The sequence below is a fragment of the Hyperoodon ampullatus genome (assembly GCF_949752795.1).
Source record: "Hyperoodon ampullatus genome assembly, chromosome: 14".
NCBI classification, from domain to species: Eukaryota; Metazoa; Chordata; class Mammalia; order Artiodactyla; family Ziphiidae; genus Hyperoodon; species Hyperoodon ampullatus.
Window position 1 is genome coordinate 34,746,886 of NC_136927.1, and position 18,191 is coordinate 34,765,076.

General features: G+C 49.2%; 1 protein-coding gene across 1 annotated transcript in view; it reads right to left on the reverse strand.

Annotated features, from left to right (window-relative positions):
* Positions 1–18,191, reverse strand: part of ABCC6 (ATP binding cassette subfamily C member 6) — a gene marked incomplete at both ends in the record, with an annotated part of 62,624 nt that overhangs the window by 35,648 nt on the left and 8,785 nt on the right. The window contains 8 exons of the mRNA XM_079719696.1: positions 1,551–1,638; positions 2,291–2,437; positions 3,002–3,205; positions 3,401–3,493; positions 6,104–6,265; positions 8,974–9,151; positions 11,421–11,624; positions 17,048–17,179. Of these exons, the coding sequence (XP_079575822.1) occupies positions 1,551–1,638; positions 2,291–2,437; positions 3,002–3,205; positions 3,401–3,493; positions 6,104–6,265; positions 8,974–9,151; positions 11,421–11,624; positions 17,048–17,179 (1,208 nt within the window). The remainder of the gene's footprint in view (positions 1–1,550; positions 1,639–2,290; positions 2,438–3,001; positions 3,206–3,400; positions 3,494–6,103; positions 6,266–8,973; positions 9,152–11,420; positions 11,625–17,047; positions 17,180–18,191) is intronic.

An 18,191-nucleotide genomic window follows, 5' to 3' on the forward strand; every position in this document is an offset into this window, starting at 1 on the left:
CACATTTAGAATCACCCGGAAAGATTTTTTAAAACACAAAGCTCTCCATGGCTCAGCCCAAACCAATAAATGAGAATCTCCATGGGGGTGGGGCCTGAGAATCTTACATCTAATGAGCGGTTGACACCCGTTGACACCCCCCGGACTGGAAGGTCTCTAGGGGAGGGTTGTAGACAAGATGCAGGACGTCCAGTTACATCTGAATTTTGGGTAAACAATGAGTACTTTTTCAGGATAATTATGCTGCCACATATTGCATGGGAGCTACTAAGACTAAAAAAACCTATTTTCTGAGTATGCGAAATTCAAATTTAACTGGGAGTCCTATGTTTTTCTTTGTGAATCTGGCTACCTTACTCTGGGGTCTTGTCCTTTCTTAATGGTCTGGGGTGTGGGGATGCTTCTCCATTTCCCCATCTGTAAAATGGGTGGGTCGTAGAGGTATCCATCCCATAGTGCTGTGGTGAGGAGTGAGGGGGTCACCGCTAAGTAAAGCACTCTGAATGTGCTGGCTCGTGGTAAATACTTGGTCAACATTAGCTGTCGGTGTCTGTGTTAATCTCACTGTCACACACCTTTGGGGGAACAGCAGGGACTGAGACTGCGGGGGGCGGTATGAGGCTCTGGCCGCAGGCAGGTGACCAGGTGTGTCAAAGTCATGACTCAAATAACCCTCAGGGGTCTCTGGTCCAGGGTCCATGGGGCCCTCCTGTGGGGATAAAGGCACGACATCACGGACCCTAAGCTATTTATTGGGCAGCTCCTGAGACCGGGGACCTGCTATCTTTTGGTGGCCCTCAGGGTGATCCTGGTGGAGGTGGGGTGACACAGTGGGGAACGGAGCCGGCAGTGGGGGAGTTACTGCCCAGGGCCACACAGCTGGGCGAGGCAGACCTGGGATTTGAATGCAGAGCCCACCTCTGAATGCCCGCATCACAGTGATTTGGCTGAACAAAGCTTTGCCCAGCTGAAAACGTGCCCAGAGCTGTGAGGAGCCTCAGAAACAGCAATTTTGGGTTATTTAGAGGCCTCTTTGCTGACTTCTTTGGGGTTTTCTGCCAATAATAATTCTAATTATAACTAAAATGCACTGAATGCTGACTTTGTGCAGGGCCCTGCTCTAACTGCGATGCTTCAAAGGACACATTTAACCCTCACAACAATCCTATGCAGAGGTGCTGTAATGATCATCATGTCCATTTTGCAGATGGGAACACTGAGGCTCAGAGAGATTAATAACTGGCCAAGGTCACCCATGTTGGGGTCAGTGCTGGAGCTAGAATTTGGATTCAGGCACCAATGTCACAGGATACACTTCTAATCACCATGTGGGAGATTTCTAGGTAAGCAGCTTGATGCTTTCTTAGGTACAAGGGGAGAGTCCTTACATGGCATCTGTTTCCTAGTCACACGGCCGATGGCCTGGTCTGCACATGCCAGCACATGCCAGCAGCCCCTCAGCTGGATCCTGGCATTCCATCTGTGGGAAGGGGGAGCCCTGCTGCTCCCCTCATCCCTCCCACCCCCTTCCTGATGAACTCAGCTCTCACCACATCTGCAGGACCTTGAGTCCACGGCCTCAGGGTCAATTTCTTCCAGGCAGAGGAAGGCAGCCAGACGGTCAAAGGACACCCGGGCCTGGAAAAACCAAAGCCCTAGGTCAACTGTGCCATAAGGGCAAAAAAAGAACTCAGATGTTGGGTGTCAGGTGCCTCAAGATGGTGGGAAAGCTTCCGGACTACCGAGTCCTACACATTTGCAAGGCACCAACACAAAGCTTTCTAGGTCACGGAAAACGATGCACATGAGGTTGGCACAATGAGGTAGTGGTGACCTCCCACCTCCTTGCTTCCATTCTGCAGACCAGACCCGGGAAGAGGATGGTGGCTTTTCCAGTTGGCCGTCATCAGGAATGATTGCAAACTTTGTCCACCTGGAGGCACCCTCTCCACTCCCAGCCCCAACCCCACCTTCCGTGATGAAAGGATAGTTAAATAGGGATGGCTCAGCTGGACCAATTTTCTCATTTTCATCACACGGTGTGAGTGCAGACAGTAGAGGAAGAGAAATGAAGTGAAATTGCTTTGTATAAAAAGGGAACCAGACTGAATTCTTGCATGTGGAATTGCTGGAAAGGTGAGGCTGCCTATTTTGAGGATGTTTGCTGGCATCTTCCCGCTGTTCCCTGTGCCCTCCCGTCTCTTTCTCTGCTTCGTTTCCTTGCCCCGGCACAGCCTGCTACACCCCTACAAGGCTCCTCCAAGACGGCCTCCCCTCCCTGCCACCTCACCTGGACGACGGAGTGGATGGAGAAGGGCAGGAAAGCCTGGGCCTTGTTGAGAATGTTGAGGACCGTGAGTGTCACGAAGGCCTTCTCAGCGTCCATGGCATTCTCCTCAGCTACCAGAGTATGGACAGCAAACACAACCAGTGCCACCTGGGTGGGAGACACAGGAGGTGACATTGAGCTGCTAAACGTGGCCAGGAAAGGCAGGCCAGCTGTGGTATCTCAAGGGTCCTTGTGGCCACACTTGCCACTTGGGAATGGGTTCCTCTCCACCCAGATCTCCCCCCAAATTCTTCTACTGATGAAAGGAGTTGCACGCGTGTGAACCCTGTTCTAAGAATCAGAAACTCTTGGTTCCAGGCTTCGAGGGACACCACAGTTTTCCATCTTGGTGGCATTTTTGCAGTTCTAGACATGGGTGGAACTTGTGACTCTAGACTCTCTGGGAAGATGACTCTGAAGTTGCAGGTATCAGCAGCCACGGAGGGCTCTAGGTCCTGGTGGCATTTGTAGTTCCAGATGTCACTAGGGGGTGGTTCTGTTCCAGGGGTTGGTGGTGTTTTGGTTCCAGGTGTCATTGATATCATGATCACACTAGGTGCTGGTCAGTCGGTGTGATGGTGACCCTGTGATCCTATATGGGGAGCCCTTATCCCCGCCCCCAGCACTCCCTCCCCTAGTCCATGCTCTGCAGGGAGACCAGAGTGACATCACCAGAAACGTGGACACTTGGAAGGACACCAGAGACACAGAGAAGAGGAGGCTGGAGGTCCTCAAGGCGCCCAGCTCCTGGGCCCGGACACGCAGGACTCTGTCCAGGAAGGCTCCCTCCCAGCCGTGGTACTTGACCGTCCTCACGTTCCTGAGGATGCAGCTGGTGAGCCGCGCCCGAGAGTCCTTCTGCCTCATTTGCTCTTCCTGGGACCAGAGGGAAGAAGAGAGGAAGGGACAGGGACAAGTCCAGGATTTTCCTTCTCTGCAACCGCCGCAAGCCGCCACCACGCCCACCCCACACCTGTCTCCTCCCCACTGCCCTGCACCAGTGCAGGACCCAGGACCTGCAGGCCTCCCGCCCCCGTCCTGCCTGGAGTGTCCCTTCTTCCAATGCCAAACCTGATGGTGGTTCCTCTTCTTGGTGATGAAGAAATTCAGAGGGAGAAGGCTCAGGAAGACAGCGATGGCGGTGAGGGCAGAGGGCCCTAGAAGCTGGAGACGAAGAGCAGGATGTCACGAGACAATTCCAGAAGCCCAGCTGTCAGTACAGGGGTGGGGGGAGGCTCAGACTTGGGCCCTAAGGCAGGGAGGGGTCAGAGAGTCCAATGAGGGCAGCCACCAGGTCATAGAGACCAGGACTCATGGGCTCCTTAGAAGGAAATACCTGTGGAAGATGGAGGCCATCTTCGTTAGGGAGGGGAGACGGGGAAATGATGCACCTCACACAATGGAGTGGGGACAGGGTCATAGTCAAGACGGGTCATGCACCTAGATGGGCAGGGCAAGGGCGGCGCCTGGCTAGAATGGTGAAGACAGACTCTGGAATCGGGATCTGGGTTCAAATCCTGACTTTACACATACTGGTGTGGCCTTGGGCAAGTTACTGACCCTCCCTAAGCTGCAGTTTCTCACATTAAATGGAAATGGAGCTGTTCCCACTGCCTGTAGTGAGTGCTGGTGTCATACAATCAATGATTATCCCTTGACAAGGGTTGCCAGATTTAGCAAATAAATATACTTAACTGCCTGCCCAGTGAAATTTGAATTTCAGATAAACAGCAAATAAGTTTTTAGTATAAGTGTATCCCATGTCATGTCTGGGATATACTTATAATAAGAAATTCTGTTGTTTATCTGAAATTCATCTTTAACTGGACGTCCTGTATTTTGTCTGGCAGCCCTACCCCCCCAGCTTTGTGACTTGGGACAGTTATGTTCCCTCCCTCTTTCGTTTCTCTATCTGGAAAATGTGGAGGTGGCGAGTGGGGTGAATGATTTTTAAGTGGCTGTGATGTGAGATTCCTCCTGAGGTCATTTGGGTCCATTCTCTAGACAAGCCCCACCCCCCTCCTCAGTCTGTGGGCCTCATTTTCCCCTCTCAGCCCCTAAGAATGTTTACTTTCTAATCTTGACGCCCTAGCAAGCCAGTGTTTCATTTATGCAGCAATTGCGCCTCCCAATGGCCAAATGGAGAGATGCCCAGAAGGCAAACACCTGCCTACAGCCAGGGCTGGGAGAGTATTCAAACGAATGTGAACAGCAGGTTAAATAAACTCTCTCTGGCAAAAATGCTACAAATGCTAACTGTAGCAACCCCAATTCCTACCCCTCCCCCTTTACCAGGGTCTCATGGTTACTTTCTGATGTTAGGACCACCTGCCAAGAGTCAGGGAAAGTGATGGGTGTGTTGTCTGCAGTTTCACTTGAGTCACGGGTCGGCCTGCTTAACTGCCCTGCATTTTCCCCAGTGTCCTTCCTCCCTTCCTCTCTAATAATAACAGCTAACATTTATGCACTTGCTGAGCACCCTCTGTATGCTAGGTCCTAGACTGCAAGGTAGCAAGTCAAAAAGTGTTCAGGCCCCAAGCCCTTATGGTGGGGGCACTGGAGCAGTAGCAGAGGTACAGTAATGATGATAACACACAGCTGATATTCTGGAGCATTCCATACTCACTCACAATCAATATGCCGTTGATACACCCACCCAGGGGCCTGTGAAACACAACACATGGGCCAGATCTCTCCTGTTTATATGCCGACCTCAAGCCGTACAGATTGTTAATCGTTCTTACATTTTAAAATGATTGAAGAAAATCAAATGAAGATGATTTCATGATATGTGTAAATTACATGAAATTCAAACTTCAGTGTCCATAAGTAATTTTATTGGAACACCACCAGGCCTATTTGATTAGTATTGTCTGTGGCTGCTTGCACACTAGAAGGGCAGAGTTAAATAGTTTTGAGAGAGACCCTATGGCCCCTAACGTCTAAAATATCTACAATCTGCTCCTTTACAGAAAAGCCTGTGAGCCTGGAACCAGCCCACATGGGGCAGAGCTGAAGAAGATCTTCAAATGAACTGCCCCACCCCCATGCATAACCAACAAGACAATTAAACACCTATAGGGTATAGCTGTGTCCCAGATGCTATCTAAGTGCTTCACAGGTATGAGCTCATTTAATTCCTCAGCAACTCAAGGGCTGGGGCACTTTGGTTAATTACTATCCTCACTTTGCCAATGAGGAAATGAGGCTCCGAGAGGCTAAGTTACTTACCGGGAGGTTTTACAACTAGCAAGTGGTGAAAGCAGGATTTGAACTCAGGCAGTCCCACTACAAAGTCTGTGATTTTAATTAAAAAGAAAAAAGAAAATCCTGCACCACAAAACAGACATAAGAAAGTTAGAAAAAGTTCTGGTGTGGTTTTTTTTTTTTTTGCCTGGTTGGCTACTTTATGCTTTTTGAAAACCAAGTAGTAAAATCTTTCCCCTAAATTTTCTTTCCATTTTTTTTGTTGTTGGTAGTGGTGGTGGTGATGGTGCCCTACCATTACTGGTAACTTCAAAACATGCCTAATCTGCCCACTTGGTACCCCGATATCACACCCAAAAAGTGCCAATGTCATCACCATCATCATCATACAGACGAGGAAACTGAGGCCCCCAGCGGTGAGCATCCTGCCCAAGGTGAAGTGAAGGTCATCCTCGTCTAAGACTTTGCCCATTACGTCAGCCCGCAGTGTGCAGATGGAGCTAGGATTAAGAAGGTGGGGGGGAGGAGGATTCAACTCAAATCCCAGCTCCCTCTGCCCCAGCACACCTGCCAGAGGTAGAGAAAGCAGACGATGATCCAGATGAGAGGCAGCCACAGCCCATTGAGGTAGGTGATGCTCTCGGTCAGCCGCTGCACGTCCACAGACACCAGGTTGACCACGTCCCCCACTGCGCTGGCCTTTCTGGAGCTGCTGGACAGAGCCAGGACCTGGGAGGGGCAGAAGACGGAGACCTGAGTCAGGAAGGAGGGAAGGAGGGGGTGAGGGGCAGTTAGGGAGGCCCATGGAGGCAGGGAGACCCACGGAGGGAGGAAGGGCCCAGGAGGGAGGGAAGCCCACGGCTTGGACTGAGCAAGACAACAGCCACCCAGCAGGCCGGGGTCTAAGCTGTGCTGCCCCTGCTGGCTGAGGCAGATTTCTTTACCATCTGAGCCTCAGTTCACTCATCTGTAAAGTGGGCTAATAAAATCTCCTCAGCTAACCTCCCATTGTGAGACTCCAGGGAGAAGACAAAAATGAAAATACTCTGAAACCCCTAAAGCACTGGACTAATAACAATTAATAACACTACATAAAAACCTTGGATTCATGCTGATAATGGTGGTCATCTGCTGAGCGCTATATCCTAGGCACTGTGCTAAATAAACTAACAGTTTCACCATTTTCTGCGATGGGGCACATTGGACAACTGTATGGAAGAGGTACTGCCATATTTCATTCAATCTAAAACACTGTGGATAAAGTACTGTCTATTTTTGTATCACTATGGGAAAAAAATCAATGCCAACTAAATTAAAACATCTTGATTTCAGAAGTTAAAAAGAGAAAAAGAAGTGAGACTAGAATCAGTGAGATGCAGAATTATTAACCCCATTTCACAGCTAAGGAAACTGAGGCACAGAGAAATTGACCAATTTGCCCAAAGCCAGAGGGCTCCTAAGTGGCTGGGCCAGGATTGGAATCCAGGATGACAGAGGCAAGACATGGGCTAGACAGGGTGTTAGACTGACCCCTGCAGGCATTCAGTGTGCCTCTCAGACACCAAGCTGGTTTTCTGGCAGCCCCAAATTTGCCCTAACTCTGGGGTCACAGTGGACCCCTTCCAGCCTGTTGAATGCTACGTTCTACTGGCAGTCCTCTCTCTGCTGAGTGTGTCAGGGAAGAAGTGAGGGGGTGAAGTGGTGAGCTGGAAATGATCGAGTGTAGAAATTCTGAAAAAAAAATCTTCAAATCTTTACTGAGCACCTGCTCTGTAGGGCCTCACTCTGAGGTGAGTACTGTGATCAACAGAGGCAGGGCACTTGCTCTCTTCAGAGTGGAGTTTGAGCTGGGGAACAAAATTAAGTAAAGATTTACATAGTTCATCCTTTAATAGTAATTATGATGAGTGCCATGAAGAAATGTTTTAAAATATAGGTTTTATCATTATTCAGGCATGGCAAGCCCACAGATCAGGGAAGACTGCCCTGAAAAGAGGGTTTATTATACTCACAGATCTCAAGAGGAGGGGGCATCCCACACTATGAGGGGGCCACTTGGGGAAGCACCAGGATGCTGCAGGGTTGGGGGGGCCACAGGCAAGAGCTTGTTGTGGTTTTCATGGGAAGGTCAGGCAGGGTAAGCAGGCTTAGGATTGGCTAGTTTGAATAATTCCACCAGGCTCTGGGCATAGGAGCTGGGCCTCATTGTCTGGTACCCAGCCCTGGGGCGATTAGGGCAGGGGCTAGTGGCCTAGAGTGTTAGGGCCCAAAAAGAAGGCAGTTGGGGTGTGAGCTCTGGATTGGTCGGCTTGCATGTGAAAGAGATGCTTTCAGATGAGTCACTTAGCATCTCTGGGAACTGGCTGACCCTGGGAGGGACAGAGGGGCAGTCCCTCCAGGGTCAGCAAGACCCCAGATGTCAAAGCACCAGATACAGAAAATAAGACACAGTTAAAACTGAAGCAGCCCAGAGGGCAGAGTGGAGGGGTATGGCCTCATCAGGTGATGAAGGCGGCTGCCCCAAGGGTGGGGACGGGAAGAGCAAAGCCTTCGGGTCATCTTCCTGCAGCCTCAGCTCCATGTGTGGACTCCCAAGACTGGACAGGCCACACCAGCTCCAGTGTGCTCAGGGGGATGTGGCCTGAAACTCAGGAGCCACTCACATGGCCATCCAGGAGCTGATCCCTTTGCCCCCTTCTTTCCCAAGTGACAGCTCAGGTGTGAGAGAAAGGGGCTTACACAGGACTGCCTTGCTCAGATGCTCCAGACCCCAGAGGGGCCAACATCTCTTAGAGCAGCAGCCTCATGGGTTTCGGTTCCAAGGTCCCCCAAGGGGACAAGAATCACTGCACAGAGAGAAGCCCAATGCTATTGCTTACCTCCAGGTATCATAGTTCATTGGCAGAACTTCAAGCCCAGATGAAATTTACCAGTGGGTCAGGGGTCATTTTAATTGTAAGCAGTGTTACCTGGTAAAATAGCTGACAGTCCACCTTTATCCAGTTTCCACACAGCCCGTAGGTTAGCCCTTTATCCTCAGGGGGGTGAGTGTTCACTACATGAAGAGTTGTGGAAAGGGTGCCCAGGCGGTGGGAACAGCAAGTGCAAAGGCCCTGAGGTGGGAGATTGTTTGGCGTGCTTGAGGAACTGAAAGAAGACCTGTGGGGCTGGAGGAAAGTAAAAGAAGTGTGAAGGAAGTGTGTGATGTAATCAGATAGAAGAGGTGCCAGGGTCAGATCACGCAAGGCCTTATAGAAATAGCCAAGAAGGTGAGGGTGTAGTGTGAGCAACTATGAGTAAAGTGATGAATGAGTGTGGTTTTAGGCACTGACGACAGTAACAGTTCAGGAACATTCCTCTTCTTGGCTGGAACATTTGTCTGTAAATTGGGACAGGATGGAGGAGAGAAAAGGCCACGCCTCTCCCCTGGGGCTCACCTTTCTGTACACCAGGCCCGTGATGGCCATTCGCAGCCTCATCTGTAGCACCTTGAGTCTGTACATGTGCTGCTGCTCGAACAGTGTTTGCAGGCAGGCAGAGAGGAACATCAGCATGGCGAGAAGATAGCCCTTCCAGGCCGGGGTCTTGGGGTCACCAATAAACTCCAGGAAGAGGCTGGTGAGAAAGGGCACCCATGGCTATTGCCTCTGCCTAAGCCTGGCCAGGTCTGGAGGACCAGACAGTATGGGGTTCTTTTTCATTTTCTACAAAAATGGTTGCAATCATTTCCCCCACTGTCCACGCTCATTTTCAGCGTGACTTGCGTCTCCTCCAATCAACAGGTGAAGTTTTTACCCCCACCTGTTATGGGCTGAACTGTGTCCTCACAAAATTTATATGTTAAAGTCCTAACCCCCAGTACCTCAGAATATGACTGTGTATTTGAAAATAGGACCTTTAAAGAGGTGATTTAGTTAAAATGAGGCTGTTAGGATGGGCCTTAATCCAATACAACTGGTGTCCCTGTAAGAAGAGGAAATTTGGACACATAAGGAGACACCAGGGGTGCATGTGCTCAGAGGAAAGACCACGTGAGGACACAGCAAGAAGGCAGCTGTCTGCAGGGCAAGGAGAGAAGCCTCGGAAGAAACAACATTGATCTTGGACATCTAGCCTCCAGTAATAGGAGGACAAAAACTTCTGTTGTTTAAATGGGACCTAATTAAACTTAAAAGCTTTTGCACAGCAAATTATGTGACCAAGAAGGGATTAACCTCCAAAACATACAGACAGCTCATACAGCTCAATATCAAAAAAAAAACAACCCAATCGAAAAATGGGCAGAAGATCTAAATAGACATTTATTCAAAGAAGACATACAGATGGCCAAAACGCACATGAAAAGATGCTCAATACCGCTAATTATTAGAGAAATGCAAATCAAAACTATAATGAGGTATCACCTCACACCGGTCAGAATAGCCATCATCAGAAAGTCTACAAATAATAAATGCTGGAGAGGGTGTGGAGAAAAGGGAACACTCCTACATTGTTGGTGGGAATGTAAATTGGTGCAGCCACTATGGCAAACAGTATACAGAGGTTCCTTAAACAACTAAAAATAGAGTTGACCTATGATCCAGCAATCCCACTCCTGGGCATATATCTGGAGAAAACTCTAATTTGAATGGAAACGTGCATCCCAGTGTTTACTGCAGCTCTATTTACAATAATAGCCAAGACATGGAAGCAACCTAAATGTCCACTGAATGGATAAAGATGTCGTATAGATATACAATGGAATATTACTCAGCCATAAAAAAGAATGAAATAGTGCCATTTGCAGCAACATGGATGGACCTAGAGATTATCATACTAAGTGAAGTAAGTCAGAGAAAGACATCAATATGATGTCACTTATACGTGGAATCTAAAAAAAATGATACAAATGAACTTATATACAAAACAGAAATAGACCCATAGACATAGAAGAGAAACTCATGGTTACCAAAGGGAAAAGGGGTGGGGATAAATTAGGAGTTTGGGATTAACATATATACACTACTATTATAAAATAGATAACCAACAAGGACCTACTGTATAGCACAGGGAACTATACTCAATATTTTGTAATAAGCTGTAAGGGAAAAGAACCTGAAAAAGAATATATTTACATATGTATGTATAATATAACTGAATCGCTTTGCTGTACGCCTGAAACTAACACAACATTGTAAATCAACTGCACTTCAATAAAAAAAAGAAAAGAAAGAAATAACAGTAGAAAAGATAAGCACCAGAAAAAAATTGCTGTTGTTTAAGTCACCCAGTTTGTAGTACTTTGTTATGGCAGCCCTAACAAACTAATATGCCACCTCTTGAATCTGGGCTGGCTGTGCAACCAGCTTTGGCCTCACGAGAAAATGCAACTTTTGCTTTGTCTTGGAACCCTGCCAAATGGCCCTGTGAACAAGCTGGAATCAGCCTTTTGAGGATGAGAGACCACCGGCGCAGAGACAAGATGTCCCAGCTGGGACTGTCTTGGACCAGCCAGTCCCCAGCTAGCCCCACAGGTGACTGCAGACAGATGAGTGAATCCAGCCAAGAAAAGAAGAATTGCCCAGCTGAACCCAGCTTGAATTGCTGACCCACAGGATCATGAGCTAAAGAAGTGGCTTTAAGCCCCTCACTTTTGAGAGGCTTTGTTGTAGAGCAAAAGCAAACTGATACAGTCAGGCTAGAATTCATTCGTTTTCCCTCCCCAAGGTCACTCACTTTCTCGTTTAATTGGTCCTTCTTGAGTATCCTTTTCACCCACCCTCAGTGCCCTGAGCACCAGAGGTCTAGGCAGAGGCAGAAGGAGGGCTGAAGGTCCCCTGGCCCTGGAAGGACGCTGTTAAAAGGGACCACCAGCCTCAGCGAGGCACCCAAGGCCTGGACCCACCTGAGGAGCTTGGGCACCGTGAACCTGAAGACATCACTGATGATGAGGCTGAGGGTCCCCAGGAGGAAGGTGGAGCGGCCCACCTGCCAGATGGCCCTCAGCAGTGGGCCCCTCTTGCCCCCTTGTTGCTGTAGGAGGGTCTCCGTCTCTGGGGTCTCCACACCACGGTTTCCTTTCCTTTTAAATGCTGTTGCCTTGGTGTGCCTTAGGGGAGAGGAGAAATCAGCTCTGGGTCCTTGTAATAGACTGAATGTTTGGGTCTCCCCCACCCCACCCCCACCATCACCCAAATTCATGTTGAAACTAATCCCCAGTGTGATGGTATTAGGAGGTGAGACCTTTGGGAGGTGACTGGGTCATGCAGGTGCAGCCCTCAGGAATGGGATTAGTGCCCTTATAAGAAAAACCCTAGAGAGTGCCCTCAGGTGTAACCCCATTTCATACATGAGGAAACTGAGGTTCAGAAGGTAAACTCGTCCAAGGGCACACAGCTGAGAAGTGTAAGAACTGGGATTCGATCCCAGCCTTCAGAGCCCAGCACTTTTTGATCCCTTATGCAGCCCTCCCCTTCCACAACCAGCCAGCCCTGAGGTAGTTTAGAACTGGTTCAGAATGGGTTTAGAATCACAGATGAGGTCTGTGGGCCTGGCACACCTGGTCTGAATGAAACCACAGATGGAAGCTCAGGCAGCCATGATGCCTAAGATCCCTGGCCCGTGATCATCATCAGAGGCCACAGGGAGAGGAAGGGGGAAGGAGGGAGGAGGGAGAAGAGGAGGGGAGGAAGCCAGAGGGTCTTTCTGGAAGCAGGCTGGTCCTAGGCCACAGGGAGAGGCTGGCAGTGATGCAGCTACTGACAGTGCAGTTGCCGTGTGGCCTTGGGCAGGCTGCTCCCCTCTCAGTCTTCATATGCAAAAGGATGGGGCTGGCCCCACTCTCTGAGTCCCTTCCAGCTCTGACAACCTACAGGGTTATCAGAATTTCAGTGCTGTTTTCAGAGCTGGGACCCAGGGCCAGGCACTGGGATCAGCCCTTTACACACACAAGCTCATCAACTCCTCTCGACCTCCCTGCCCCATGGGTGTCATGGGGTCCCCATTTTACCTCGGAGGAGGCTGAGGCTCTGAGAGGTGTGACAGGTGCCCGAGGTCACACATCGAGGACGCAGCAGGGATTTGAGCCCAGATCTTGACTCACGATTCACATAGAGCCTCTTTGTGAGCCCCACGCCCCCCACCCAAAAATTAAAAAGAAAAAGAAAAAACAAACCCTTGATGAGTGCAGGTACCCAGGCCCTCATTAACAGGTCAAGGTCTTGCCCCTCACCCCTTGGCATGGCTTGTTGTTTAGTTTGGCATCTCTGGAGAGTTGTGGCTTGGCCTCCATCATGAGGTGGGCATGCCTGCCGCTCACATCTTGGTATTTGGGTCTTGAATGCCAAAAGGATGTTACCTTCTTATAAAGGCCATCCCTGACCACCCCTCCCCATCGGATCACATCATTTAATTCATTGCCTTCATAGCCATGTTCACTGTCTCCAACTCTCTTCTTTTCTTATCTGTTCTGTTAGAACTCCAGGTGGCTGTATTTTTTTTTTTCGTTCATAAAACCCTTCAATGGTTTAATAAAAACTCTCCATTCCTAGACACAGTCTTGCATGGCCTGGCCCCTGCCCACCTCCCCACTTCATCCTGGTCCTCTCTGGTTTTCATTTTTCTTTCTTTGTTTTTAAATTTATTTATTTATTTATTTATTTATTTTTGGCTGTGTTGGGTCTTCGTTGCGGTGCACGGGCTTCTCACTGCGGTGGCTTCTCTTGTTGCGGAGCACGGGCTCTAGGAGCACGGGCTTCAGAATTTGTGGCACTCGGACTCAGTAGTTGTGGCACACGGGCTTAGTTGCTCTGCGACATGTGGGATCTTCCCGGACCAGGGCTCGAAACTGTGTCCCCTGCATTGGCAGGCAGATTCTTAACCACTGCACCACCAGGGAGGTCCCTCTCTGGTTTTCTTTCAGCTCCTTGACACATCCACAACTTACCTTTCTCAGGACTTCAGCACAGACTGTCCATGGTCTGGAATGTCTCTGCCCTGCTCTTCCCAAGGCTTGACTTCAATTTCAACATCACCTCCTCAAAGACACTTTGCCTGCTGGCTCCAACTAAAGTAGCTCTGGTCCTCTATCCCAGTCCCATGTTTTTTGTCCCAGCATTTACTTCAACTTGCAATTATCTGTCTTCTCCACCAAAAATCAGCTTTCTGGAACAAGAGGCCACAGCTGTCTTGTTTACTGCTGTATCCCCAGCATCAAAACAGGGCCTGGCACAGATCAGACACTGAATCAAGCACTCACTACCTGGGAATAGACTGAACTTTTCAAGATCTCCTCGTGACACTGGACTTCACCTGTTGGTTGCTTTTACTAGAACCGGGTGCAACTAGTCTCTTGGCCCAGTTTTAACAGATACGAGTTTCCTGTTGTCCAGCAAAGCAAACCGCCTAGCCCCACTCCACCTGAATGAGTTGAAGGATCAGTGGTGTGCCTGGGCCTCATTTTTCAGAGAGGTGGGTTGAGACCCCGGAAGTCAGCCTTTTTACCCCCAAGTCCCAGCCAGCAGTGTGAATACCCCTCCACCACAAGCCGGACGTCCAGTCCCTCCCTCCCTCCCCCTCAAGAATCCTCTCAGCATCTCCTCAGGATGGAGGGGAGGGACAAATCTCAGCAGGCAGTCCAAAGGAAAAGTGGTATTTTTAGCACAAGGGGCTATAAGGAACCAGTGTTTACCACCTGGTTTGCTAAGAAATAAGCAAATGTTAATTTTCTACCCCAGTCTTGAAGCCTACCCCCGCCCCCCAGCCTCCCCTTCTGGTATTTGCAATTCAGCCATTCTTCTAACCCTGCGCTCACCTCTCTCCCTTGTCACCTCTGTAGCCCTGAGATGTGGCCTCTCCTTGGCGCCCACAATTTGCCTGGGGTTGGGCCGGTTCGGAGGCAAGGCCAGCGTGGCGTCCGGGCCGCGCATCTCGATGCCAAATGTTGGGTGCTTGTCCTGACTCAGCTGGTGCTGCACACCCACTGGGCTGTGCGACCACTGGGCAAGTGCCAACCAGGGCCACCCCCGCCTCCGGCCCCGCCCAAAGTGGGACCCAGGTGGGTAGACTTTTTGCTTGTATTTTCTTTTTACTTGTATTTCCCCCAGCACCTAGTTCAGCACCTGAATGCATAGGTGCTCAATAAATACTTGTCCAGTGAATGGGAAAAAACAGATGGAGTGATGTGTGCAAAGGGCCTACTGCTTGATATTAATAAAGATTTGTGGAAGGAAGGAAGGAAGGAAGGGAAGGAGGGAGGGAGGGAGGAAGGAAATGATTTGGTTTGGTTGATAGAACCTGGCCTTTGAGCAGGAATACCGAGGTCCAAATGCCCTTCCCTCTGAGCCTCAGTGTTCCCATCCATAAAATGGGGTGGGTGAAGAGACCACTGTGAAAGCCTTTTTCCAGCTGGATGTTTTGCTCTGTTCTGTTCTAGCTGCTCACCCCAAAATTCTGAGTCACTGTGTTCAGCCTGCAGGCTTGGGAACAAACTTCTTCCTTTCTAGCTGGTCTCACTTTCCATCAGGGAAGGTCTCTAGACTGGTGGCTGATCTTTGGTCTGTGGCCCCAAAGCCATTTAGTGCAGGACCCAAAAATGACCACAGGCCAAGGCAGGAGGTGTGAGTGAGTGGCCAGGTGTAAGCTGGGGGACATAAAAGGGAGTGGTGGTGACTGCAGCTCACATGCCCTGTTCAATGGGGAAGCTGCTACCCAGATCCACCCTCCTGTTGCCATGCAGGGATGTGGCCCAGTACTGCCATTCTACTTTAAGAGAGGCCAAAATTCCAGATTTTCATGTGACATCTCCAACGTTTTAAATGTTGGTGACTTATTAAAAAACAAAACAAAGAAAAAACCTTAAACAACAAGACACCATGCTGGCCAAACACACCTGTGACCCTGACTTGGCCAGCAGACAGATTGGTCTGTGACCTCTTAAGATGACGTCCTCTCCCTTCCCCCGAAGGTTGCAAAATATTTTAGAAATAAAACCAAAGTTCTCTTGGTGTGTAATCAGTCAGCTTAGAAAATGCCTGAACCAGATCTCTGTATAACCCTGCCATCCTCCTCTCTTTCTGTCAGTTGTTCACGGATTCTCAAACTGTTCTGGAGAATGTTTCTATGTGCTAGCTCTAACACTGGGTGACTATCATTCCCAGGCTGGCAGGGGAGGGGCCAGAGCTGGGAGAGGGTGGACAAGACCTCCAGGGTCCTTTTGAATTAATTCTGCCACTCAAAACTCACATAAGCTGTACTTAAACTCATAGTACAGCAAAATATGCCTGGGGTGAGAGTGAGAGCTGCTGTTTTGATTTGCTCATTTTACTTACGCCTTTTGGAAAACATACTCCCTTCCTTTGGGGAGCAGCTCCTCCCCTCCCTGTATGGCTCTGAAGGGACCGCCAATTATGGGGCCTGCTCTCCAGCCATGGGATTGGCCCCTGAGAGGCACAGGATTCAAGCCAGCCAATAAAAGGCCTTCCTTGGGATTTTCTATGTGGATGGTAGTAGGGGTTGCTGAGTTGGCATGATACAGGACAGGCATTATGGAGAGACCAGTGCCCAGACAACAGCTGAGCTGAGAGATGGAGGGAAAGAATTTGGACATCATTCAAGTCCTGCATCCAGCCACACCTGAGGCCAGACCTACCTTCTCAACTATGTGAGCCAGCAGACTCTGTCTCTCTCTGGCTCCTTCTAATTTGTGGGATTTAGCAACCTATAACCACCACCACAAAATCATAGAGTATGTAGGGGAACCCTGTAACTCTTCCCACAGAGCTACTTTTGTCTGTGCCCTGAAATACCTGGCTCCAGGGAGGTCAAGCGACTTGTCCAAGGTCATCAACCACTCGATGGCAGGGCTACATTTAACCCGGGTTTAATTAATCCTATTTGAGAGCTTATTTCTCTAGACCAAAGTTTCACAAACCAGGTTCCTCAGGCTCTGAGCACTTCTCAGAAGTTTCCAGAGATGCCAGAGAGGGCAAGAGTGAGGCAGAGTGGGCAGGACTAGAAAGAGATTGAAATCCTCTGGATAACTGATATTGCTGGAACTTTTACCATTTTTAAGAAATTTGCTAAGTTCTTTTCTATAAATCATTTTTTTTTCATCTCCCACAAGCTATGAGCTAGGGCTAATGGCATCCCCCTTGAACAGATAAGAAAACTAAAGGCCAGGAAACTAATCACTCAGGTTAAGTAATAAGTGAGTAGTTGCCTGCATGTTATGCACCATACCTACCTCTCCACCCCCAGTCTTAAAATAGTCCTTCTGTTCCCTGCCTCCATCCCACCATCCAAGCTTCCTTCTGGGAGCCTGGAGAGGTTCCCCCTCTGTCAATATCCTTTTGGAACCTGCAAAGCACTCTGGGAGGAAAAGCATCTTGAGCCCGTCCTGCTAATGCTTAGTGAGGTCAGCTGACAGGGAGGGGACCGTGGCGGTGGAGCCTGGAGTAGGGGCGTGGTTGTATTTGGGGTCGAGTGATTTGCTGACTGAGCTTTGGGCTGAGCTCCCATCTTCCACACACTCACCACTGGGCTGCACTGCAGTTCCTTGTCCATTCCTTTTCAAGCTGGGAAACAAGTTCTTCTGAGGAGTTTTCTCTCCCAAGCGACCAGAGGTCTTTTGGTCCCAGCGGCCTCCAGTAGCCCCTCCAAACTAACCTGTAAAAGAGGATCATCAGAGCAAGCTCCTCCTGTGTCCACCCCTGAAGGGTCCTGGCTTGGTAGCTGTGTGACCCTAGGTAAGTCACTTCACCTCTCTGCACCTCTGCTGGTACAAGGAAAGCAATTTACCTAACTGCACTAACACTGGAGGGCACTTCTCGGTCTACAAAGAACATCTCATTTAATTCTCACGTGAGCCTATACAGTAGATTACTATTGATCCATTTTACAGAAAAGAAAGAAAACAGAGGCTCAGGGAGATTAAGTGACTTAACCAAAGGGTGACATGTGACAGGGGAAATAAACCTCCCTAGGAGTCAGAAGTCCAGAGTTGAAAACTATTACTGTGGAGGAAACCTGAACTCCTCTCTCAGCTTTAAATGTACCCATCCTCCTCCTCAGTCACTGCTCCAGCCACCAAGCCTCAGGACCTTTGCACGTGCACGTCACTGCTTAAAACTTTTTCCCTGCCACTTATTACTTGTCCTTCACCTTTGGCCTAGACGTTATTTCCTTAAAAGCCCACTTGATGACCCCCCACACCCAAGTCCAGGTAGATTCTCCCATTGCAAAATCCTCTAGTTTCCTGAGCTTTTTCTTTATAATGCTTGCTGCAATTATCATTATTTAATTTTTCAGTCTGATTATTTATTTAGTCTTTCTCCTCCACTGGACAGTAAGCTCCATAGGGGCAAAGACAGTACTTGCCTTGATTCTCCCTCTTCTGTATCCTCACATCCTGGCTCAGGGCACAAGATTTGTCAAATAAAAATCACTATTTTTCAGCCCTGTGACCTTGGGGCAAGTCACTGCCCAGCAATGGACCTCAATTTTCTCACCTTAAAATAAGAGTGTTTCCCAGCGCTTGGGACTGGTATATGAGATGACTGTAGTTGGTGCATTGTTGGAGGAGGTCATCGAGAGGATGTGACCACTTGTGGACCTGTGACCTGGACCCAGGCAATCTGAGGCTCCTCCCTCCCCTGTCCTTGGAATGTACATTCTGCCC